The following is a 24,030-nucleotide window of genomic DNA, read 5'->3' as shown; positions in this document are numbered from 1 at the left end:
TACAAGTTGTCTTTCGTGTGCTTGTACTGTACATTATTGAATTAAACCGGCATGTTTGCAGTTTCAATAAGATGGCTTGAGGGTTCTTAGTATACACAAACACCCAAATATCACTGAAATTGGTCTTAACGGAATTATGAACTAACAATGCACAGGTGCCATATCTAAGTTTGTAAGTAGAAAGATGGAATGAAACTGATTATAGTGCCTGGCGGCAGTGCCCTGCTTGGCATTCCCCACCACAGGGAGGGCCAAGTCCCCAACTCACCTGCAGGGTTGCTGCATCTAGTGAGTGGTGCTGCTCCTTCAGGGTGTGGAGGCACAGCCGGCCGGCTTCAAGGCTTATTCTTGCAAGTCGGCGCTGACCTTTCACCTGGTGGACTGCAAACACCCGGCCAGCCTGTATCAGGCTCAAGGGGGGCTGTGACAGGCTGCGGAGATCCTCGGCCTGCAAAGAACCCCAATGGAGGGAAGGGAAAAGCAGAAAACCTATAAGGCTGCTGCTCTGGCCAGCAGAAAAAAGAGCTTGTAAAGAGCACTGATGACTCTTTAAAGGAACTACCACAGCAATAATACAGTGACAAGTTAAAGTAACTTTACGGTGCTGTGTTCTGGGGGTTCTGGACAAAGGTTCATATAGAAAAACTTCGTATGGCAATAATTCGTATGAAAAAGTTCGTTTGCCTAAAGTACATCAGGATAAAGTACGTAGGGTATGAATTTCGTCATGTCAAAAGTTCGTAATGGAAAAAAATCATAATGAAAAAAAATCGTAAAGTTAAATGTTCGTTAGAAATATGTTTGTACACGTAAAAGTTCGTACGGAAAAAGTTCATATGCAAATGTTTGTACGCAACTGTTTGTACGCAAATATTCGTCAGAGATAAAGTTCTTATGGTATAGAAAAAACTTCGTATGGCAATAATTCATAGGATAAAGTTCGTTTGATTCTAGGACTAAAGTACGTATGGAAATAGTTCGTATATAGCAAGAGAGAGAGAGAGAGAGAGAGAGGTGTGTGTGTGTGCGCGTGTGCATTTTTAACATAACTGAGCGGCCAAAAGGTCTCCCAGTGGTGAAAAACAGTCGTCCAGTAAGAAACTTTTTAAGGTACGTACTGAGCGACAAGATCTTTATTCTTGAAATAATTCCTGGAGGCAATGGCTCATCATGTCTGTGTGCTCAGTGTATATTATTTTGCGTTAACGGGAAGGCGGCGGCGGCAGAGTGCAAGGTTATGATGTTGGTTGTCGGTGGCGGAGGCGAAGCGGGCGGTGGCAGTGGTGATGGTGGTTGTTGGCAGGGTCGGCTCTCAGCAACACCCCCCATTTTTCATGGGTTTCGGACAAAGGTTCGTATAGAAAAACTTTGTGTAGCAATAGCGACTTATTACCGTACAAACATGCTTACGAACTTTTCCGTACGTACTACTTTACCCTGAAGAATTTTATCCCTGACGAACACTTGCGTACGAATAATTGCATATGATTTTTTTTCTATGCGAACTTTTGTCCCGATGAACTTTTGTCATTACGAATATTTTGCATACGTACTTTATACCATACGAACATCTGTATACGAACTTCAGCGTACGAACTTTTACTAACGTATTTTTTGTCAGACGAACTTTTTCCCTGACGAACATTCGCGTACGAACTTTTTGCTTACAAACAATTTAATACGAAATATTTCCATACGAACCTTTTCTATACAAACTTCTGTTCCGACGAACTTTTGTCGTTACGAATATTTTACATACATACTTTATACCATACGAACATCTGCATACGAACTTTAGCGTACGAACTTTTGCGTATGTACTATTTTCAAACGAACTTTATCCCTTACGAACATTTGCTTACGAACAATTGCGTATGACCTTTATGCATACGAACTATTTCCATACGTACTTTGGTCCTAGAATCGTGTTCTGGTGAGGTAAAAACAACAACTGTACAATCGTGTGAGGGAGTAATGTCGCACCTTTCAAAATGTTTCGTTCACTGGCCTCTATGTATTTTGATGCCCTATCCTTATCCCGAGGTAACGCCGCCAAAGCGCGTTGCCATCTTGAATCTCACAACTTGCACCACAAACCACGTACTCCTTACTAACCTGATTTGGAAGTTTTTTTACAGTTTTTTAGAGGCTGGACGTCATTTTATTCACAAAATAATATGCCGAAATGCTCTGCTTACTGCTGTGCAGGTGGCGATAGTGGTGGTGATGGTTGTAATAATGATGGTGGTGGTGATGAAGGTGGTGGTGGTAGCGATTTTTTTTTTTTTTTTTTTTTTTACGTCACGGCCTATAGCGCCGGTAGGCTTTTTCCCGGTGGGGCCTGATGATCGGCCCAAGGCTTCTTCCCGGTGGGTCCTGATGGTCGGCCCAGCCCGTTCTGGCGCAGGCGAGTGTTTATAGTGGCGCCATCTTGCATTGGCTCATGCTGCCCTCCCGGAGCTCATCTTTATTCCTAGAATCTAGAGTCCGGGTTGATAGGTGGTCTTCTGGACAGCATGTGGGTAGTTTTAAGCCACTCGGCGGCGGCTGAAAAATCTCAGCTTGGTGGCACCGGGCGGGGATTGAACTCGCGTCCTCCTGAACGCGGTGGTGTTACTCTGTCGATTCAGCCACCGCCTCCAGTGGTGGTGTGGTGACAGTGGTGGTGTTGGTGATGTGGTGGCAGTGGTGATATTGGTGCTGGTGGTGGTGGTGCATGGTGCTCATTGATACTTACTGATAACTAAATACAGGAAAAAAAAAAAAAAAGAATTCCTAATCCATTAGTGTTTAGGTTTCACAAGCAAAGTGACAATGCCATGATGTGGGCCTTGTTTCCCCAGCCAGGTTAAATCTTGTTTTAATCATAAATAAAGATATATTCGCTGTAACAATGCAGAGCAAATTTTCCTCTGCTTGTCAACAGTCGCATTCAATTATTATTTTTATTACCTTCCTCACTGCTCCAGCGATTTAGCACCAAACACCGTCACAGACCACGGTTTCCCAAAATGCGTAAAAATACACATAAGTAAATTGAATAGAGATAACACCCTTCCCCAGTGATGAGCTATACACATTACCACTCCCACGTCTACAAGAGTCCAGTGAGCAATTGATTTGAGTGACGGGCTGATGGGGGTGACGGCCCCGTTATACTGGACTGTGACAGTTGTCCCAAGTTGGAGGTGCCATACAGGAACATATTGCAACCAATATTTGCCCCACAGTTCATTCAGTGCTTCTTTTCATCTCTGCAATAAAAAAAGAATGTTAAGGTGTTAGTGAAAAAAAAAGGCTGAAGAAACACTTTTATTATGCTCTCTGTCTGTCTAGACAGTCTCTCTCTCTCTCTCTCTCTCTCTCTCTCTCTCTCTCTCTCTCTCTCTCTCACACACACACACACACACACACACCTTAGGACTAAATATTTTCCATAGTCCTCTGCTAGCTACCTTTAACGTCTCTAACTCTACTAATGCAATACACATTACTGATTAGTCTGACAAGTAAAATAAGATTCTCAGTATCTGGTCACATTATTGTTCCATTGTCTGACTTATGGTGTGCATTTAATACCCTCTCTCTCTCTCTCTCTAACACACACACACACGCGGACGGACACAGTTGAACTCCTGATGCGTCTTCAATACTATCATCAGGCTGCGCGGGAACTAAACCCTAGACGTGGTAATTAAGGTATGAGCCGTGCTAGGTGGTAATTGTGCTGTCCCGAAGTATTAAAGGCTGAGAACAGTGAATAACGCTGAAAAATGAGCGAGGAGAAGGTGGGGGCGATGGCTTCGTCGCCTCCGCCAGGTTTGTTTGCACCAGTAAGCAGGGGAGCCGGACCAAGGGACAATGATTTTGAAGGTTTCTCGGAAGACGTGGAGAGGCACAGAGACGTTATGTTGAGAAGGAGACTTACTGACTTGGAAAGGGAGATGAAGGAAATGAAGGACAGAATGGGGACGTTGAAGAGAGAGGTTGATGTCCTAAAGACGGAGAAAAATGTATGGAAAAATGCATACAATGACCTGCACAAGCAGGTAACGTTAAATGAGAAGACAGAGGATACAGAGGTTAAAGTCAAGGAATTAAAGGAAACACAAAGTCTGGAAGGAGGAACAAGAAAAAGAAAATGTTAGCTTTAAGAAAATTGTGGAGGTACAAGTCAAGGCTAAGGATGAACCTATAACTGAAAAGGTGATAAAAGAAAAACCAGAAATAGTGAGGGACTCCGCTGAAAAAAAGAAATATGTAGTAGTGGTGGGCATTAATGAAGAGCACATGCCGATCGGACATACAAGGGAAAAGAAAGGAAAGCAGTGGAGCAAGTAATTGAAGCAATTCAGGAAGAAGGTCACGAGCTGGTAGGGGAGATCGAACAAGTATTCAGGCTTGGAAAGTTGAAGAAGGAGCCCAAAGACCAGTAAAAATTAGATTTAGGTCTCAAGTGGCTGCAGAAGAAGTGGCGGGAAAGTCATGGAAGTTAGCAAGAACAGAGACCTACAAAAAAGTCTGGGTAAGAAAGGACAGAAGTGTGGAGGAAAGGAACATGATAAGAGAATTGAAGAATAAAGCCAATGAAAAGAATGAAGGAAGATCAGAAGAGGAAAAAAAGAAGTTTTTCTGGAGAGTGATAGACATGAACCTAAGGAAGTGGTACAGAAGGGAAGAGGAGAAAGTTTGAAGGTGGCATACACTAATGTGAACGGGTTAATATCGTCAATGTTAGAAATAGGAGATTACCTGAGTAAGGAAAAAACAGATGTTATGGGGATTACGGAAACCAAATTGACTGGTAGTATAGATGCATTTAACTCAGGGGATGGTAAATATAATGTATGGATGAGAAATAGAGAAAATAAACAAGGAGGAGGAGTGATGCTATTGTTGAAAAAAGAATGGACAGTGGAGGTTAGTTATCACCTATGGCGAAGGGGAAGCGGAGGTCTTGAGTGTGGGAATAAGACTGCAAAGGGGAGGATGCAGAAATATTGTAGTGGTGTATGTCCCTCCAAAAAACAATTCATGGACAGAAGAATTGTACAAGAAGAAGCTGGAAGACACATTGGATTGCCTAAGGAGATTGCTGGAGGAGAAGGATAAGATTCTGATAATAGGGGATTTTAATTGTAAGGAAGTGTCATGGGAAAACTGGTCAACGGAAGGAAGTGAAGCTTCATGGGGGAACAAGGTTTTGGAATTGGTTATAGATAACGTCCTCACACAGTGGGTAGAGGAAAATACACGATTCAGAGGAGAAGATGAGCCATCTAGATTGGACTTGATAATCACCATGGAGCCAGATACCATAGAGGAGATGAACTATAAGAGCCCTAAAGGAAAGAGCGATCACGTACTTATCGAGTACATTATTACAAGATGGAGGTAAAATAATCAGGAGTGAGGGCTACAGGAAAGAATGGTTTAACTTTAATAAGGCAAATTTTGAACAACTTGGGAAACATTTTGAAGAAGCACAATGGGATACTTTTTTTGAGGCTGAAAATGTGGAGGAAAAATGGGCTATCTTTCTACAGATTTACAACGAAGGAGTGGAAAAGTGTGTACCAAGGATGAAAGAAGGCCAGAAATCAAGAGAAGAGTGGTACAATAGAAAGTGTGTAGATGCCAAGCAGGAAAAGGAGAAGGCATGGAACAAATGGAGAAAAAATAAGAGGGATGGATCTATGGAATGAGTACAAAAGGAAGAGGAATGCTGATGTTAAAGTAAGAAGGGAAGAAAAAAGGAATTTTAAGAAAAATATTGTAGATAAGTGCAAAGACCAGCCAAAACTGTTTGATAAGTTCATAAATGGAAAGTTAAAAAATAGAGATGAGATTCAGAAAGTTAAAAGTTAATGGTGAAACTTTTGATAGTATAAGTGAAATACAGTCATCCCTCAAATAGTACGGGGGTTAAGGACCCAGGACCCCCGTACTATTCGAAAATCCGTATAATATTAGTGCTCCCCATAGAAACACTCCCTGGGCTGCGTTTGAGAGGGAATCGGGACTCTCGGAACGTCCCGATTGCTCTCAAACGCATGATGTGGCAGCATGAGTTGGCAACTTGGCACATCCACTGGCTCCCGCCTTTGAGAGGTGGAGCGCCTTCGTGCTGTGATGACATCATCAACAAACATGGCGGCCCAAATAAACACATATAAGTGTTTGCATTGCATTTCACCTCTCTGTGCCACCATAACCACTGGAGCTTCCTTTTCATCTTCTGTTGTAAGGAGTTCGTCAGCCAGGACAGCTAGTAATGCATGTTAAACATCGCCAGGGGTGGTCTGGGCGCCTGAGACGTCCCGACTCACTCTCTCAAATGCACTGGCAGGAAGATCAGCATACACCATTTTGCTGCGAGTGAGATGCCGTTACCATAGCAACGACGAGGCTCAGTAAAAAGACGGCCTTTATCTCCACTCTTGCAACACTCTTGGAGCACTGGCAGTTACTGCGGCAAGAATTTCTTTTACACTATGATAGATACAGTGAACACTGCTCTCATTCACGTGGTATGCTCTCCCTACCGCAACGTAACTCATCCCAAAACGTAACTTCTCCGAAATCTGAATTCTTCTGCAAGATGAACACCTTTCTCGAATGCTTTGGGTGCTTTCTGCAGGTGTTTTGGTGGAACAGTGTTGCCACTCACGCCATGGCTACTTGGTGCGACGAGCGGGAAATTTAAAAATCCTAAAAAAATTCTTCCACGACAATCCGTATGAAACCGAAACCGTACTATTGGAAACCGTACTATTTGAGGGACGACTGTAGTAGAAGTGATGAATAATTGTTTCCAAACAGTGTTCACAAGGGAGAGTGAGTTTGAAGGTGTAGATGCAGTGATGGGGAATAGAGTGGGTCTGGAGAGAATACAAACATCAGCAGATGAAGTTAGAAAATTATTGGAAGAATTGGATGCAAGGAAATCAGCAGGACCAGATGGTATATCAAATTGAGTGCTAAAAGAGTGTAACCAGCAAATAGCTGAAAAGTTGAGCAACTTGATTAATGTCTCACTAGCACAAGGGAAGGTACCGAGAGACTGGAAGAGGGCTAACATCGTCCCAATACATAAAGGAGGAAGTAAGGAAGACCCGTTGAACTATAGGCCAGTGTCATTAACAAGTGCAGTAACGCCCCATACCTCTCCCATCCAAGAACTTATCTAACCTTTTCTTGAATGTATCTATCGTGTTGGCGCTCACCACATGACTTTTACATCTGTTCCACTCATCCACCACTGTTGGTAAACCAATTCTTGCCTATGTCTTTGTTGAACCTGAACTTATCCAACTTAACCCTACAAGTTCCGACCCGGGCCACAATTGCCCCCCCCTGAGGATTTTTGTCAAAACGATCATTTTTTTTTTATTACCAAGTTTAAAAGAAAAACAGACCTACTGATAAACGTAGAAAATACCGTAGATTAAGATGGGATATCAAAAATAACCATAGGAGCCTCCGTTATCTTGCTAAACACGAATATTTAGAAACACCGACGCGAATAATTTTGAAGCACGGCGATACGCTGTGAAAAAAAACCCAACGTTCAAACGCCTCCGGATGACGATATTATTACTGTTATAAGTATTATATACCTGTATTGTATAGTGCTATACTGCATGTTCTGCATCTTTTATGTTAACAAAGCTTTAGCTGATACACTAAACAGACCAACAAACAAGCTGGCTGTAATAAACATAATAAAAAGAGGTTGCTAGCCTATCATCACAGCCCGCTGTGTACGAGAGTAGTTGGCGACACGAGCTTGTGATTGATGATTGATTGATAGTTTATTATTGCAAGTAACCAACAATAGACAAGAGAGGAACATGCCATCCCTCTTGATACATATTGATGTGCGTGCATTCGTATGTGTGTGTGTGTGTGTTTACGGTGTGTGTGTGTGTGTGTGTGTGTGTGTGTGTGTGTGTGTGTGTTTTTGTGTTGCCATGCGCGTCTCTGTGGCCCGGCGGCGAGGCGAGGGGTTGCTATGCTCGTTTTCTATGACGAATTATGGCACATACAATACTTATTTTGACACTACCATAAGGTGATAACTGTGTCTCGTACATATGTTAATTTCTTGTACTTTGGCCAGACAATTCCTATATATAGCTAATAAAGAAAAAAACGTACGTGCTTGGAGTGAGTCTGGGTAACTGAGGTGTTCACATGCGCCGCGAGACGCTGAGTCGGCAGGCGTTAGCTTGGTCTAAAAGCTTACACACTGACCACACCCACACCCACTGACTTCACGACATCATCACCTATTCCGTTACCTGCTACCAAGGTCTGTTCGTGACGTAGGTTGACTCACAAGGAGTATAACAACAGTACTATGGCACAAAGTGAGTATGGGTTTACGGAGCCACAGGAAAATTTTATTACTGATGTTATCGGTGATTCCTTGCGAGATGTTGATGTGTTTCCTGATCCATTATCAGAGAGTGAGGCAGAAGGAAGCGAATTTGAATATCAGGATGATGCTGCAGAGGTAGATGAATGGATTCTAACAGACATAGGAAACAGTTAGTAAGAGACAGGTTAGTAAACTCTTTGGATAGCTGCCTCAATGTAAATAACTATGATGATTTTCACCTTCCCCACGAAACCAAAGAGCATACAGTCTTCTTACAAAAGCCTAGGGGGTCACAGCCTGGGAAACAAGTAACCTGGCAAAACCAATGGACTAATAATGAGATTGAAAGTAACTTGATACGTGCAGGAAGTTTACTAGGTGAGGCAACTGAGGCTGACACAGCTATAAAAGCATGGGAATTGTTTATTACAGATCATATTATTGATGAAATAGTGCGGAACACTAATGTTAAAATTCAAAAGATAATTGACCAATTATCAGAGAGAGAAACAGTAAAGAAAGACACAGTACACATTAGAACAACAGATTCTGTAGAGATGAGAGCTTTTCTGGGCCTGTTATATGTTAGAGGTTTGTTAGGACAAAACACACATGACCAAAAAACTTCTTTTCAAGGAAAAAATAGGTCACCCAATTTTGGTGCTGTCATGTCATGGCATAGATTTGCTTTTCTTCATGCTAACATAACATTTGACGATCTCGCCACTCGCCCTCAAAGATGGTTACATGACAGGTTCGCAGCAGTGAGGGAACTCTTTGAGGCATTCAATGTGCGCTGTAGTTCAGTCCTACAACCAGACGACTACTTGACCATTGATGAAACCTTATATGGATGCAGAACTCAAATAGGTTTCAAACAATACAACAGGAGCAAGCCTGTTCGATATGGCCTATTATATAAGTCGATCAACGCTGTAAGGTATCCGTTTACATTTAGAACAATTGTCTATTCTGGCAAACCCAAAGAAGAGCCCAGCCCTATTACATACGCGGTACTCTGCCAACAGTCAAAGCACTAGTGAACCAGTTGAGTAGCAGTGTCAACTTGTGGCAAGACCATTAGTCTGGACAGACTATACACTAGCTTAGAGCTATTCGATTGGCTGTTGACGAAAGACATCACTGCTTTGGGCACACTAGATCAGTCTAGAAAAGGAATACCACCACAGATAAAGGAAGTCAATGCAAGAGAAGATAAATCTTATGAAGTGTACAAGGAAAAGTGTCAAGGAAAAATGTACCTTAATTCTATGTGAAACAAACCAAAAGCAAGGGCCTGCGTAACGTTTTGCTTTTGAGTACGCTGCCCCTTGTTAGGCGTCACTAAAGATGACAATCAAAAGAAGCCAGCAATATATAAACTGTATGACTTCACTAAAGGAGGCACTGATATTGTTGACCAGAGAATCAATTTTTACACAGTTAACACCAAGTCTAGAAAATGGACTGTCAATGCATTTTCATATATTTTAGATACTGCTCGAGTGAATTCTCAAACAATATTTGGTAAAAATACCAACAAGGATCCCAGGAGTATAAATTCATTTAATTATGGCTGGGAGCTGGTGATGTCACTATGTATTCCACAAATACGGAGACGGAAGGAAACTCCTGGTTTGCCGCAGAGTACAATAGCTAAGATCAAACTGCTGCTAGATGACTCTGAACCTGAACTTGATGCTGTGCCTGAAGGGCAACCCGTCAAACAGAAAAGCGAGCGATATGTTCAGCATGTCTAGATTCTATCCAGGGGCCAGGTTACACAAATAATAGATCTAAAGTCAAAAGGAGCAGAATAATGTGTCAATTTGTAAACATGTTGCTTGCGATCAGCATCTAAAGCATTTATGTTGTAATTGTTACGATAAATTGAAACCATAATTTGTATATATATATATATATATATATATATATATATATATATATATATATATATATATATATATATATATATATATAATATATATATCTAACCGTTCCTATTGTCTCACCAACTGAGAGTAGTTCAGCATGCTCTAAAGACAGATCCTCTCTTTATCCACACCACACTACATTCACACAACATATACACCTCTTTCCAAAATTCAATATTCAAAATGGCTCAATTAAGCAATGCCTCGGAGTCCCCGCCTGGGGGGGGGACCACAAATTCCCCCAGGGAGGACTCCCCTTCTGGCTGCCGACCCGAGAGGTGTCTTGATAACTCCTCGAACCTCTTTCTTCTCAATTTCTGCAACATTCGCGGTCTTCGCTCTAATTTTCATTCTGTGGAACATCATCTCTCCTCCTCTAAACCTCACCTTCTCTTCCTTACCGAAACACAGGTTTCTGAGGCTACTGACAGCAATCTCTACTCTGTTCCCTCCTACTATCTCTATCCTAAATTTCAATCCAAAGCTGGATGTTGCGCCTACGTGCGCAACGACATCACTTGCTCTCGTGCCCACGACCTTGACTCTTCTGAATTTTCCACCATCTGGTTAAGACTTCACTGTCATTCTATTACTAAATACATCTGTGCTGTTTATCTCTCACCTAACTCTACCAACTATGTAAAATTCTTTGACTATTTGAATTCTAAAGTGGAGCACACTCTCCCTTCGCTGAAATCTCCATCCTAGGAGATTTCAATCCAGCTTTGGCTTTCATCCTCTTTCACTGACCATCCTGGTGAACAAGCCTACAACTTTGCTATCCTCAACGACCTAGAGCAGTTGGTCCAGCACCCTACACGTATTCCTGACCGTCTTGGAGATCGGCCCAACATTCTAGACCTCTTCCTTACCTCAAACCCTTCTGCTTATTCTGTCAAACTGTTCTCTCCGTTGGGCTCCTCCGATCACAATCTTATTTCTGCATCCTGTCCTATCGCTCCTGTACATCCTCTGGACCCACCGAAGAGGCGATGCTTCTGGCATTTTGCTTCAGCTCGGTGGGACGACCTGAGGATGTACTTTTCCGATTCCGTGGAATGATTATTGCTTCCAGGATAGAGACCCCTCTGTGTGCTCAGCGCATCACAGAGGTTCTTGTCTCTGGAATGTAGGCCTACATTCCTCGTTCTTTCTCTCCTCCTCACGCTCAAAAGACTTGGTTTACTCACGCTTGTTCTCGTGCTGTCAATGCGATAGAGGTAGCTCACCAAAGATACCAGAGCCTTCAAACTAATTCTAATTATGAACTTTACATTTCTGCACGAAATCGTGTCAAATCTATTCTCCGACTAACATAAAATTCTTTCATTAATAGAAAATGTCAAAACCTTGCTTTCTCTAACTCTTCCCGTGACTTCTGGCATCTAGCCAAAAACATATCCTCCAACTTCACTTCTTCATCTTTCCCTCCACTCCTCAGTCCTGACGGCAACACTGCCGTCTCATATATCTATAACGCTGAACTATTCTCTCAAACTTTTCTAAAACTCCACTCTGGACGATTCTGGGCATATTCCTCCTACTCATCCCCCCTCTGACTCCTTTATGCCTGTTATAAAGATTCTTCAAAATGATGTTTTCTATGCCCTCTCTGGCCTCAATCCTCAGAAGGCTTATGGACCTGATGGAATGCCTCCTATTGTCCTTAAAAACTGTGCCTCCGTGCTGTCACCCTGCCTGGTCAAACTCTTTCGGCTCTGCCTGTCAACATCTACCTTTCCTTCTTGCTGGAAGTATGCCTTCACACAGCCTGTACCTAAGAAGGGTGACCGCTCCAATCCCTCAAACTACCGTCCTATTGCTTTACTTTCTTGTCTATCTAAAGCTTTTGAATCAATCCTTAACCGTAAGATTCAAAAGCACCTTTCCACTTCTGACCTTCTATCTGATCGCCAGTATGGGTTCCGCAAGGGGCGTTCTACTGGTGATCTCCTAGCCTTCTTAACTGACTCTTGGTCATCCTCTCTTAGCCGTTTCGGTGAAACTTTTGCTATTGCGCTGGACATATCAAAAGCTTTTGATAGGGTCTGGCACAAATCTTTGCTTTCTAAACTACCCTCCTACGGTTTCTATCCTTCTCTCTGTACCTTTATCTCCAGTTTCCTTTCTGACCGTTCTATTTCTGCCGTGGTAGACGGTCACTGTTCTTCCCTAAATCTATTAACAGTGGTGTCCCACAGGTTCTGTCCTATCTCCCTCTTTTCTGTTGTTCATTGATGATCTTCTTTCCAAAACGAACTGTCCTATCCATTCCTACGCCGATGATTCCACTCTGCATTATTCAACTTCTTTTAATAGAAGACCCACCCTTCAGGAACTTAACGACTCAAGGCTGGAGGCTGCAGAACGCTTAGCCTCAGACCTTACTATTATTTCCGATTGGGGCAAGAAGAACCTGGTGTCCTTCAACGCCTCAAAAACACAGTTTCTCCACCTATCCACTCGACACAATCTTCCAAACAACTATCCACTATTCTTTGACAACACCCAGCTATCACCTTCCTCAACACTAAACATCCTCGGTCTATCCTTAACTCAAAATCTCAACTGGAAACTTCATATCTCATCTCTTACTAAATCAGCTTCCTCGAGGCTGGGCGTTCTGTACCGTCTCCGCCAGTTCTTCTCCCCTGCACAGTTGCTGTCCATATATAGGGGCCTTGTCCGCCCTCGTATGGAGTATGCATCTCATGTGTAGGGGGCTCCTCACAGCTCTTCTGGACAGAGTGGGCAAAGGCTCTTCGTCTCATCAGCTCTCCTCCTCCTACTGATAGTCTTCTACCTCTTAAATTCCGTCGCGATGTTGCCTTTTTTTCTATCTTCTATCGATATTTCCACGCTGACTGCTCTTCTGAACTTGCTAACTGCATGCCTCCCCCTCCCGCAGCCCCGCTGCACACGACTTTCTACTCAAGCTCATCCCTGTACTGTCCAAACCCCTTATGCAAGAGTTAACCAGCATCTTCACTCTTTCATCCCTCACGCTGGTAAACTCTGAAACAATCTTCCTTTATCTATATTTCCTCCTGCCTACGACTTTAACTCTTTCAAGAGGGTATCTGGACACCTCTCCTCCCGAAAATGACTTATATTTCGGCCACCTCTTTGGATTCTTTTAGGAGCAGCAGTAGCAGGCTTTTTTATTAATGTTTACTTTTTGTGCCCTTGTGCTGTCTCCTTTTATGTAAAAAAATATATATATATATATATATATATATATATATATATATATATATATATATATATATATATATATATATATATATATATATATATATATATATATATATATATATATATATATATGTATATATATATATATATATATATATATATATATATATATATATATATATATATATATATATATATATATATATATATATCTATCTATATATATATATATATATATATATATTTTCTATTTTGTTTGGCAGTGCTTGTTGCAGTTTTGTTTGGCAGTGCGCTGAGCGGTTGTGTGACCCAGCAGAAAAAAAGACAGCAAGTCTACAGTCCGAGCCTGGCAACATTATTGTGTTGCGCACCGTTAGCTATAGTTCTTGTGTTTCTTAGCAGACATTATTAGAAATAGTTTCGGCAAATAGAGTTTTGGCGGGGCACCCCGAATTCTATCTGCTGATTAGCTTTTTTTTATTATCGGGAGTCATGGAGGGTAGCACTAGCACAGGTGACTTGAGTTGCAGGGAGATGAGAAAGGTAGCCATCTTGGGACACAGCTACGTTTCTAGGCTTAGGTTTGACTCACCGATGAAGATGCCGTGGTTCGAGCTTGCTAAGTATGGTTCACCTGGGGCTAAAGTCAGTAACATCATGCAACGCCCTGTCTGGGAAGAATTTATTGACTACCAACCCGAGTTCACGCTTTTGCTGTTAGGCGGGAATGATATTAATGAGAACACAATACCCAGTGAGCTTGGAAGAGAAATTGCAGAGCTTGCCCTAACGGTTGAAGAACTCACTGGAGGTGCATGCCACATCATAAGCATTGAACCCCGCCTACAGCCGCGGGTATAACACCAAGAAGGTACAAGACGGTAAAAATGCAGTCAACAGGTGTCTCAGGAGGCTGCCGGACTCTAAATTCAGTTTCAATGGAATGGTAATAGAAAATGAGGACTTGTGGAGTGATGGATTTCATCTAAATGCTGAAGGATCCGACATACTTCTTCATCGTCTCATTGAATTAATCGAGGAATGTTTGGGAGCTTAGGCAACTAATGTTTTCTGCCGTTTTCATGAATCTCTCCCTCTCTCCCGCCTGCCTTGCCGACAAAGTTACCAGTTATGCATTTCTTAGTGGCCGAGCCCAAGATACTCGTCTCGCGACGTAAAAGTGATCCACCCCTAACACACACACACACACACACTAAAGATACTCGTCTCGCGACGTAAAAGTGATCCACCCCTGACTAACACACACACACACACACACACACACACACACACACACAAGATACTCGTCTCGCGACGTAAAAGTGATCCAACCCCTGACTAACACACACACACACACACACACACACACACACACACACACACCAACTTCTATCACTCTAGAGTATGGATGTAAGCCACAGTCATTGGCGACCTGGTCAGAGCCAATGAATTGCAATCTTAGCGAGCCTGCGCTAACCTTGCAACTCCCTTACGGATGGAGGCTTGAAAAAACAAACAAAGATACTAGTCCCGCAACGCAAAGTGATCCAACCCCTGATGGTAGTGATGATGGTTGTGGTGATGGAGGCAGGAAAATCAGCACAAAATAGACTTCTGAGTTGAAGATATTTGTGTCAGACAGAGAGAGAGAGAGAGAGAGAGAGAGAGAGAGAGAGAGAGAGAGAGAGAGAGGCTATTTGACCGTTTGAACCTAGCTCCTAGCTCCTCTCTTCCATCTTTCATAGTATTTTTCATTTCGCTAAATTTCGCGTTCCTATTCGTCTTGATTCGTCTCTCTCTCTCTCTCTCTCTCTCTCTCTCTCTCTCTCTCTCTCTCTCTCTCTCTCTCTCTCTCTCTCTCTCTCTCTCTATATATATATATATATATATATATATATATATATATATATATATATATATATATATATATATATATATATATATATATATATATATATATATATATATATATATATATATATATATATATATATATATATATATATATATATATATATATATATATATATATATATATATATATATATATATATATATATGCGAAATATTCATGTCATTCATATTCAGTTCCTTTCAATATAAGCAAATATACTCTTATCGGCAAAAAAAAAAAATTACTTTCTATAAATCACTGGCCTCGTATGGTTTATTTTGGGGGGGACCTGGATGCATTGAGAGAGAGAGAGAGAGAGAGAGAGAGAGAGAGAGAGAGAGAGAGAGAGAGAGAGAGATTATTTTGGGATATCAAGACGAATAGGAAAGCGAAATTTATCGTAATAAAAAAAATACTATTAAAAATGTTAGAGAGGGGAGCTAGGTTAAAAAGGGCAAGCTATCAATGGCCTCTCTCTCTCTCTCTGACACTTATCATCAACGCCACCATCACGACCACCATCATCATCACCACCATCATCATCACCACCATCATCATCACCACCATCACCATCATCACCATCATCATCATCACCATCATCATCACCACCATCATCATCACCACCATCATCACCACCATCATCACCATCATCATCACCACCATCATCACCATCATCATCATCACCATCATCATCACCACCATCATCATCACCACCACCATCATCACCACCACCATCATCACCACCATAATCATCACCACCATCATCACCACCATCATCATCACCACCATCATCATCACCACCATCATCATCACCACCACCATCATCACCACCACCATCATCACCACCATAATCATCACCACCATCACCATCATCACCATCATCATCACCATCATCATCACCACCATCATCATCACCACCATCATCACCACCATCATCATCATCATCATCATCACCATCATCATCACCATCATCATCACCACCATCATCATCATCACCACCATCACCATCATCACCATCACCACCATCATCATCACCACCATCACCATCACCACCATCATCATCACCACCATCATCACCACCATCATCACCACCACCATCATCACCACCATCATCATCACCACCATCATCATCACCACCATCATCACCATCATCATCACCACCATCATCATCACCACCATCATCACCATCATCACCATCATCACCACCATCATCATCACCACCATCACCATCATCACCAAAAAGGAGGAAGAAGAGGAAGAGGAAGAAGAGGAGGAAATAGAGGAAGAGGAGGGAGAGGAGGAAGAAGAAGAGGAAGGAGAGGAAGATGCAGAAGAGGAGGAAAAAGAGGAAGAAGAAAAGGAAGAGGAAGAAGAAGAGGTAGGGGAGGAAAAGGAGGAAGAAGCTAGAAGAGGAAGAAGAAGAGGACGAGAAGCTAGGAAGAGGTGGAAAAGTATAGAAGAAGAGGAAGAAGAGGAAGAAGAGGAGGAAAAGAGGGAAGGGGACAAGACGGAGGAAGAAGAGGAAGAAGGAAGAAGAGGAAGACTAGGAAGAGTAGGAAGAAGAGGAAGAAAAGGAGGAAGAGGATGAAGAAGAGGAAGAGGAAGAAGAGGAGGAAATAGAGGAAGAGGTGGGAGAGGAGGAAGAAGAGAAAGAGGAAGAGGAGGAAGAAGAAGAGCAAAATCAAGAAAAAGGAAGAAGATGAGAAGGAAGAAGAAAAGGAAGAGTGAGAGGAAGAATGAGGAAGAAGAGTAGGACGAGAAGCTAGGAAGAGGAGGAAAAGTAGGAAGCAGAGGAAGAGGAAAAGGAAAAAGAAGAAGAGGAAGAGGAGGGGGAAAAGAGGGAAGAGGGAAAAGGAGAAAGAAGAGGAAGAGGAGGAAGAAGAGGAAAAGGAGGAAGAAGAGGAGGAAGGAAAGGAGGAAGAGCAGGAAGAAGAGTAAGAGGAAGAAGAGGAGGAAATAGAGGAAGAAGAGGAGGAGGAGGAAGAACAGGAAGAGGAGGAAGATGAAGAAGAAGAGGAAGAGGCAGAAGAAAAGGAAGAGGAAGAAAAAGAGGCGAGAAGCTAGCGAGAAAAGGAAAAGGAGGAAGAGGAGGAAGAAGAGGAAGAGGAAGAATAAAAGGAGAAAGAAGAGGAAGAGGAGGAAGAAGAAAAGGAGAAAGAAGAGGAGGAAGAAAAGAAGGAAGAAGAGGAAGAAGAAGAAGAAAAGAAGGAAGAATAGGAAGAGGAGGAAGAAGAAGAAAAGAAGGAAGAATAGGAGGAAGAGGGAGAAAAGGATTTTATTTCTTGAGAGTTTCTTTTCACTCATTATTCACTATTGCTTTACACCATTGATTAGGTTCCAGTACTTAGTGTTCACGAGCGTTATTGTTGTTCAGAAAAATCAATACGATGCTGGCTATACGAGCGCGAAAAATCTCAAGGGGTCGGAACGTATAGGGTTAAACCCATTGCTACGTGTCCTACCCGGTGTGGTGTCATATGCCATCCACGTATCCTAAGGCATCCCATCCAATCTGTGCATGCGTGGGATTTGTTTACAAACAAAGGGTGGATGAATGGACATGTTTCCGGTAAACATATTTATTTCAAATTCTGTCTGCATGGATAAAATAGGCCCTAAATTCAGCTATGGTACTATTTTTTCTTCATGTAAAATAGTAAATGTGGTATAAAATATGGATTAAAGTTGAGGAAAAATCACGTGACCTGGAAACGGGTGCTGATTGGTCGTGACGTCATGATGCAGTCAGCAGGCCGCCAACTTTGTGTTACTCCGAGATTTCATGTTGTGGTGTATGTTTCTAGTGTCTAGCAATGCCTGAAGACATAACCCGCAGTCGTTGGTGATTCGTGTTAATGTGCAAGAGTATATATATTTGGACAAAAGTACTCCACGTAAGATATTTCTGTCTGTGCTAGTGAATCCTGCAGTAATTTTCTTTAGTTTCCCCTCGGACTAACTTTTCATTGTCAACTCAACTATTCTCTCTACTGTCACGTCCTCTGATTATAAAATATTGGTCTGCATTCGTTCTCTTCTTATTCATATTCAGACGTTGATTCTCTCTCTCTGACGTTCCAGAGCCATTGTTTTCTCTATGTTAGGCTTGGTAAGTTTCCATAATACTAATATAAATTCAGCCTTGATTATTCTCTATAGTTCCCCTTCGGACTAACTTTTAATCGTGAACTCAACTATTTTCTGCAGAGCAGAGGCGAATCGGTTGATTTCACTCCCATTTTAATAATATAACATATTTCCAACACTCTTAAGGTGTTCTGTAAGCATCTATAACATACCTATTGAGTGCAGTTTGAAGCTGAAGTGGCCATAGCTGATAAAAAAACAATGGACACAACACTGGTACTGTTGTCTGCTGTACTCCGCTTCAGCCTGATGACGTCACAAGCTAATGGTGGCTTATCCCCGTGAGAGAAGAATTTGAGATATCTCTCCAATATCCAGTCAACTAGCGATTTATAGGACGTAATATGTGCACTACGTTATCATTGGTACGTGGCACAATGCATTTCAAGGCTCTTCCCAGAACCGGAAACATGTCCATTGCGACACGGTACTGTGTCTTTGTCGTCTGCCTATCGCGATATGTCCCACCTGGGTTTGTTTTTTTATCTTTTTAAAAGTAAATGTTGTATGTTTTGAATTTGAAAATTGCTTGAAATATGAAAGTTTCTTCCTGCACCCTTTGTATGTCAGTAAATGAGGTAAATGAGATATGTCGGTAAATGTGATAAATGAGATAACCTGCTCCCTTTGTATGTCGGTAAATGTGATAAATGAGATAGCCTGCACCCCTTGTATGTCGCTATATGTGATAAATGAGATAACCTACACTCCTTGTATATGAGTAAATGTGATAAATGAGATAACCTACACCCCTTGTATGTCGGTAAATGTGATCAATGAGATAACCTACACCCCTTGTATGTCGGTAAATGTGATCAATGAGGTAACCTACACCCCTTGTACGTCGGTAAATGTGAGAAATGAGATAACCTACACCCCTTGTATGTCGGTAAATGTGAGAAATGAGATAACCTACACCCCTTGTATGTCGGTAAATGTGAGAAATGATATAACCTACACCCCTTGTACGTCGGTAAATGTGAGAAATGAGATAACCTACACCCCTTGTATGTCAGTAAATGTGATCAATGAGGTAACCTACACCCCTTGTATGTCGGTAAATGTGATAAATGAGATAACCTACACCCCTTGTATGTCGGTAAATGTGATCAATGAGGTAACCTACACCCCTTGTACGTCGGTAAATGTGATAAATGAGATAACCTACACCCCTTGTATGTCGGTAAATGTGATCAATGAGGTAACCTACACCCCTTGTACGTCGGTAAATGTGAGAAATGAGATAACCTACACCCCTTGTATGTCGGTAAATGTGATCAATGAGGTAACCTACACCCCTTGTACGTCGGTAAATGTGAGAAATGAGATAACCTACACCCCTTGTATGTCGGTAAATGTGAGAAATGAGATAACCTACACCCCTTGTATGTCGGTAAATGTGATCAATGAGGTAACCTACACCCCTTGTACGTCGGTAAATGTGATAAATGAGATAACCTGAATGCCTTGTATGTCGGTAAATGTGATCAATGAGGTAACCTACACCCCTTGTTTGTCAGTAAATGTGATAAATGAAATAACCTAAACCCCTTATAAGTCAGTATATGTGATAAATGAGATAACCTGAATGCCTTGTATGTCGGTATATGTGATAAATGAGATAACCTACACCCCTTGTATGTCCGTATATGTAATAAATGAGATAACCTACACCCCTTGTATGTCAGTATATGTAATAAATGAGATAACCTACACTCTGTTCTGATTGATGGTCATGTTTGTCGGATTCTCTCCATTTAATGGTAGGCTATCCGAATTATGGGGTCCATGTCATTCTTGAATCTAGCCATTTTCCCATAAAAGCTGCCATGCTGTCTTGCCGCCATCTTGCCTGGACAAACTACGATATCAATACTGTGTTTGTAAACATCGAGTTCCGCGCATGCGCAGATCAGGATGGGATGTCTTTGGATACGTGGATGGCAGATGACACAACACCGGCTCACTTAAAATCAAAACCTTATTGCTTATGTTCTTCTTGTAGCTAATTTATTTATGGACCAATAGCTTTTATTCAGAGAGCTATTTAATCAGGAAGGATAGGAGATTAATGATCACTATCGCTCGTTTTTTATAGAATTGTAAAAATATTTACTAGATATCGATGATAAAATATTAAAAAATTGAAAAATGTTTGTCAAAAGTCTAAATAAACTTCAAACAAAAGTTAAAATAGCGAACATAATTCCTTTTTCATACTTTCAGAAATTGAATAAAAAGAATAGACTTAAATAAATGCCTAAAATAAGAAGTTAAGATCACTCTTTTCTTTATCATGTCCTGTATACCAAAAAAAAAGAGGAAAATAAAGATATTTATAAGCAAATAATGAAATTATTACTTATTTGAAATTATTACTTAAAGAACGCCGAAAATAGGTGTTTCTTGTAATTATTATTTAAAAAAATAAGTAATTATTATAAGTTTTGATGATCGGATGATCGGAATGGTGATCGGAACAGCAGTACTTAAAAAGATCGGATGATCGGAATTGGATCAGTTGCCCAAACTGATCAGATGATCGTGGATCGGAACAGTAAAAAAGTGATCGGTGCCCACCACTGGCAGTACTGATAATACTATGGAGCCACCAGCTACCCTGGAAATCCACGTATGATGAGATTTTGTGGGTTTGCCGACTTCCTTTGGCGTCTAAAACATAGAATATGCCAGATATGATGAAACTCACTACTTTTGTGATTATGGCAACTTTGAACTTTTTTTTTTTTTTTTACAATTATCTTTGGCATGTTGAAATCGCAAGAATTTATGGAGCTTAGTTATGAAATGCATCAGGAAGGGCATAAACTAATAACCAAAAGTTATACCGGTCAGTTGCCAAATTCTGAGAAAATTAATTTAGATAAATATTGAGTCGCCACCATGAATTACCGGTTAGCGCCATACAAAAACAGTAAATGACGACACGGCACCCTTTAGTAAGTCTTCAGGCCACAACAACAGCCCAGCTGGCGAGTTGTGTGTGCGTGTGTGTGCACCGCACCCATCTGCTATCCCACAGCAGGGGGGGGGGGGGGGTGTAGTAAGGGGTCCGTGGGGGGGAGGGGAGGGCAGAGGTTTCACGCGTGAGGAAAAAATTACTAATTTAGTGTAGTGTTTTAAGGTTTGCTGGCATTATAACAGTGTTTATAGTTAAGTATTAGATACGTATGTAAAGGGGAAGAGTTGGACTATGTTATCCATGGCTCTGGAAATTACTATAATTAATAACTTCTGAAAACTACAGCCATTTACTTTTTTTTCTGCGACCTTATAGTGGCGACTTTATACCAGTTCACGGTTGAATTTACTTCTTATTCTCACCTAGTGTTGTCACGACGCCAGCAATGTAGCCTCCCGTGGTCGTCAGAGGCAAAAGTTTTCTCATCACGTTGCCACTGCCCGGAAATATTCGAGCGCGAAGCCTAGGCGCTCCTCCCTGTTGGTGTCCGTAAGGAAAGGCTTGGTGGCGGGCGTCCGATGATGCAGGCCAGCTTCATGGAGTCTCTTCCTCACCGTGTTGACTCCTACGTTGACCTCCATGTTTGCCTTTACCCTGACTGCCGTGGTGAGAGGATTTTCTGTGGCTTCGTTGATAATGAGGTCGTCTTCCTCCCCAGTGGTGTGACGAGGACCTCCAGGTCTTCTCCTATTTTCCAGGCTGTTTGTCTCTTCGTGCCTCTTCTTCCACCGCTGAATTGTTCTTCGGTTGACATTCAACATCCTGGCTATGTCTTTGGTCTTTATATTAGCATTAGCAAAATTAATAATGGTTTGACGGTAGTCTCCCTCCTGCGGTGACACGCCATGGTGCCGTGTACAAGATGGCGTCGTGTGCATTCAGCACCCAGTCACTGTCAAGCGAGCGTTTGTGAATGCATGTTATTCCATCGTTTTTAGAATTATGAAAATGACGCAAAAAATAAGTGATTTTATTTTAATTACAGTGTTCTCATGATTTGAGTATAACCTTGGAAAATATTCATTATATACTTTTAATCTCTAAATAACTAAGAACTTCTGTTGTCTAGTTTCCAAGTGAACGATATTCTGCTTGTCAAAATGTTTCGTCCTTTACTTGTAAAACGACGTGATTTGATGGTTGTTTCTCTTTTTAAAGTGTATATAAGTTGATTTGGAATAATAATGAGCAGTAACAGTGATAGGAAGTGCCTCAACATAAGATTTGTAATGAATTTGAAAGCTTGCCATATTCTAGTTCGTGAACGAAAATCCACGTAAGGTGCAACATCACTCTTGCTCGCGACTGTACAGTGACAAGTTAAGGTAACTTAACAGTGCTGTGTTCTGGTGAGGTGAACACAACAATTATACTGTGACAAGTTAAGGTAACTTTACAGTGCTGTGTTCTGGTGAGGCAAACACAACAATTATACTGTGACAAGTTAAGGTAACTTAACAGTGCTGTGTTCTGGTGAGGTGAACACAGCAATTATACAGTGACAAGGTAACTTTACAGTGCTGTGTTCTGGTGAGGCAAACACAACAATTATACTGTGACAAGTTAAGGTAACTTTACAGTGCTGTGTTCTGGTGAGGCAAACACAACAATTATACAGTGACAAGGTAACTTTACAGTGCTGTGTTCTGGTGAGGAAAACACAACAATTATACAGTGACAAGTTATAATCTTTTCATTAAGGCCGTGTGAAAACAGCGCCCCGCCCCGTATCCAGGCTGAACGCGTCGCCAAATATTTTGAACGTCACCTGAATATCATAAGTTTTAAGCCATAAACTCAACATAATCACCATGTATTATATATAAAAAATATGCAAAATTAAATGGTGCACATAAAGAAACATAAACTAATTGTTAATTATGAGATGTATGTGAATATATATACAGAGAAATTTGTGTTATGAGTCATTGACGTATATCTGCTGAATTGTATTTCTTTATATTAGTTGTGATAAAGAAATAGATTTGTGGAAGAAAGTGGAGGAGAGGGAAGGAAGGGACACAGACGTAAGATCATGGAAAATATCCCACTGATTCACTGGCAATAGGCACAGATTTCATGGAGTAAAAGGCTGAAAGGACATTCTCCTGGAGGTCTGGAGGTGAGTAACATGTATTTACCTAATTGTATTTACCCAGTTGTGACATACGGGAAAAGAGCTACGCTCAAGCTGTTCCGTCTCCATATCCTCTCTTATCCAATTTTTCCTTAAAATCATGAATGTTTCTTGCACAAACCACCTCCTCCTCCAGCTTATTCCATTGCTCAATGCTTCTGTTAGGGAAGCTAAACTTTTTCACATCTCGCCTACACATGGTCGCCCTCAACTTCTTTCCATGTCCTCTCGTTCCACACACACAGGTCCATCTGTCCAAATGCTCCACCCCCTCACCCTGTACACTGCTATCAGGTCTCCTTTCTCTCGTCTTCTCTCCAGGGTTATGAGCCCCATGCTATTGAGTCTCCCCTCATA

General features: G+C 41.5%; 1 protein-coding gene across 2 annotated transcripts in view; it reads right to left on the bottom strand.

Annotated features, from left to right (window-relative positions):
- Window positions 1–70: 70 nt before the first annotated feature.
- The window catches only part of LOC127001126 (tripartite motif-containing protein 5-like), a 185,300-nt gene continuing 161,340 nt past the window's right edge, over window positions 71–24,030 (bottom strand). For both annotated transcript variants that reach the window (XM_050865314.1, XM_050865313.1), the window contains one exon: window positions 71–448. In XM_050865314.1, coding sequence (XP_050721271.1) covers window positions 200–448 — 249 coding nt within the window. In that variant the 3' untranslated portion in view covers window positions 71–199. The remainder of the gene's footprint in view (window positions 449–24,030) is intronic.

The sequence above is a fragment of the Eriocheir sinensis genome, chromosome 20 (genome assembly GCF_024679095.1).
Source record: "Eriocheir sinensis breed Jianghai 21 chromosome 20, ASM2467909v1, whole genome shotgun sequence".
Lineage (NCBI taxonomy): Eukaryota > Metazoa > Arthropoda > Malacostraca > Decapoda > Varunidae > Eriocheir > Eriocheir sinensis.
Note: the sequence above shows the minus strand (reverse complement) of the source record. Positions and strands in the feature narration are given on the sequence as shown.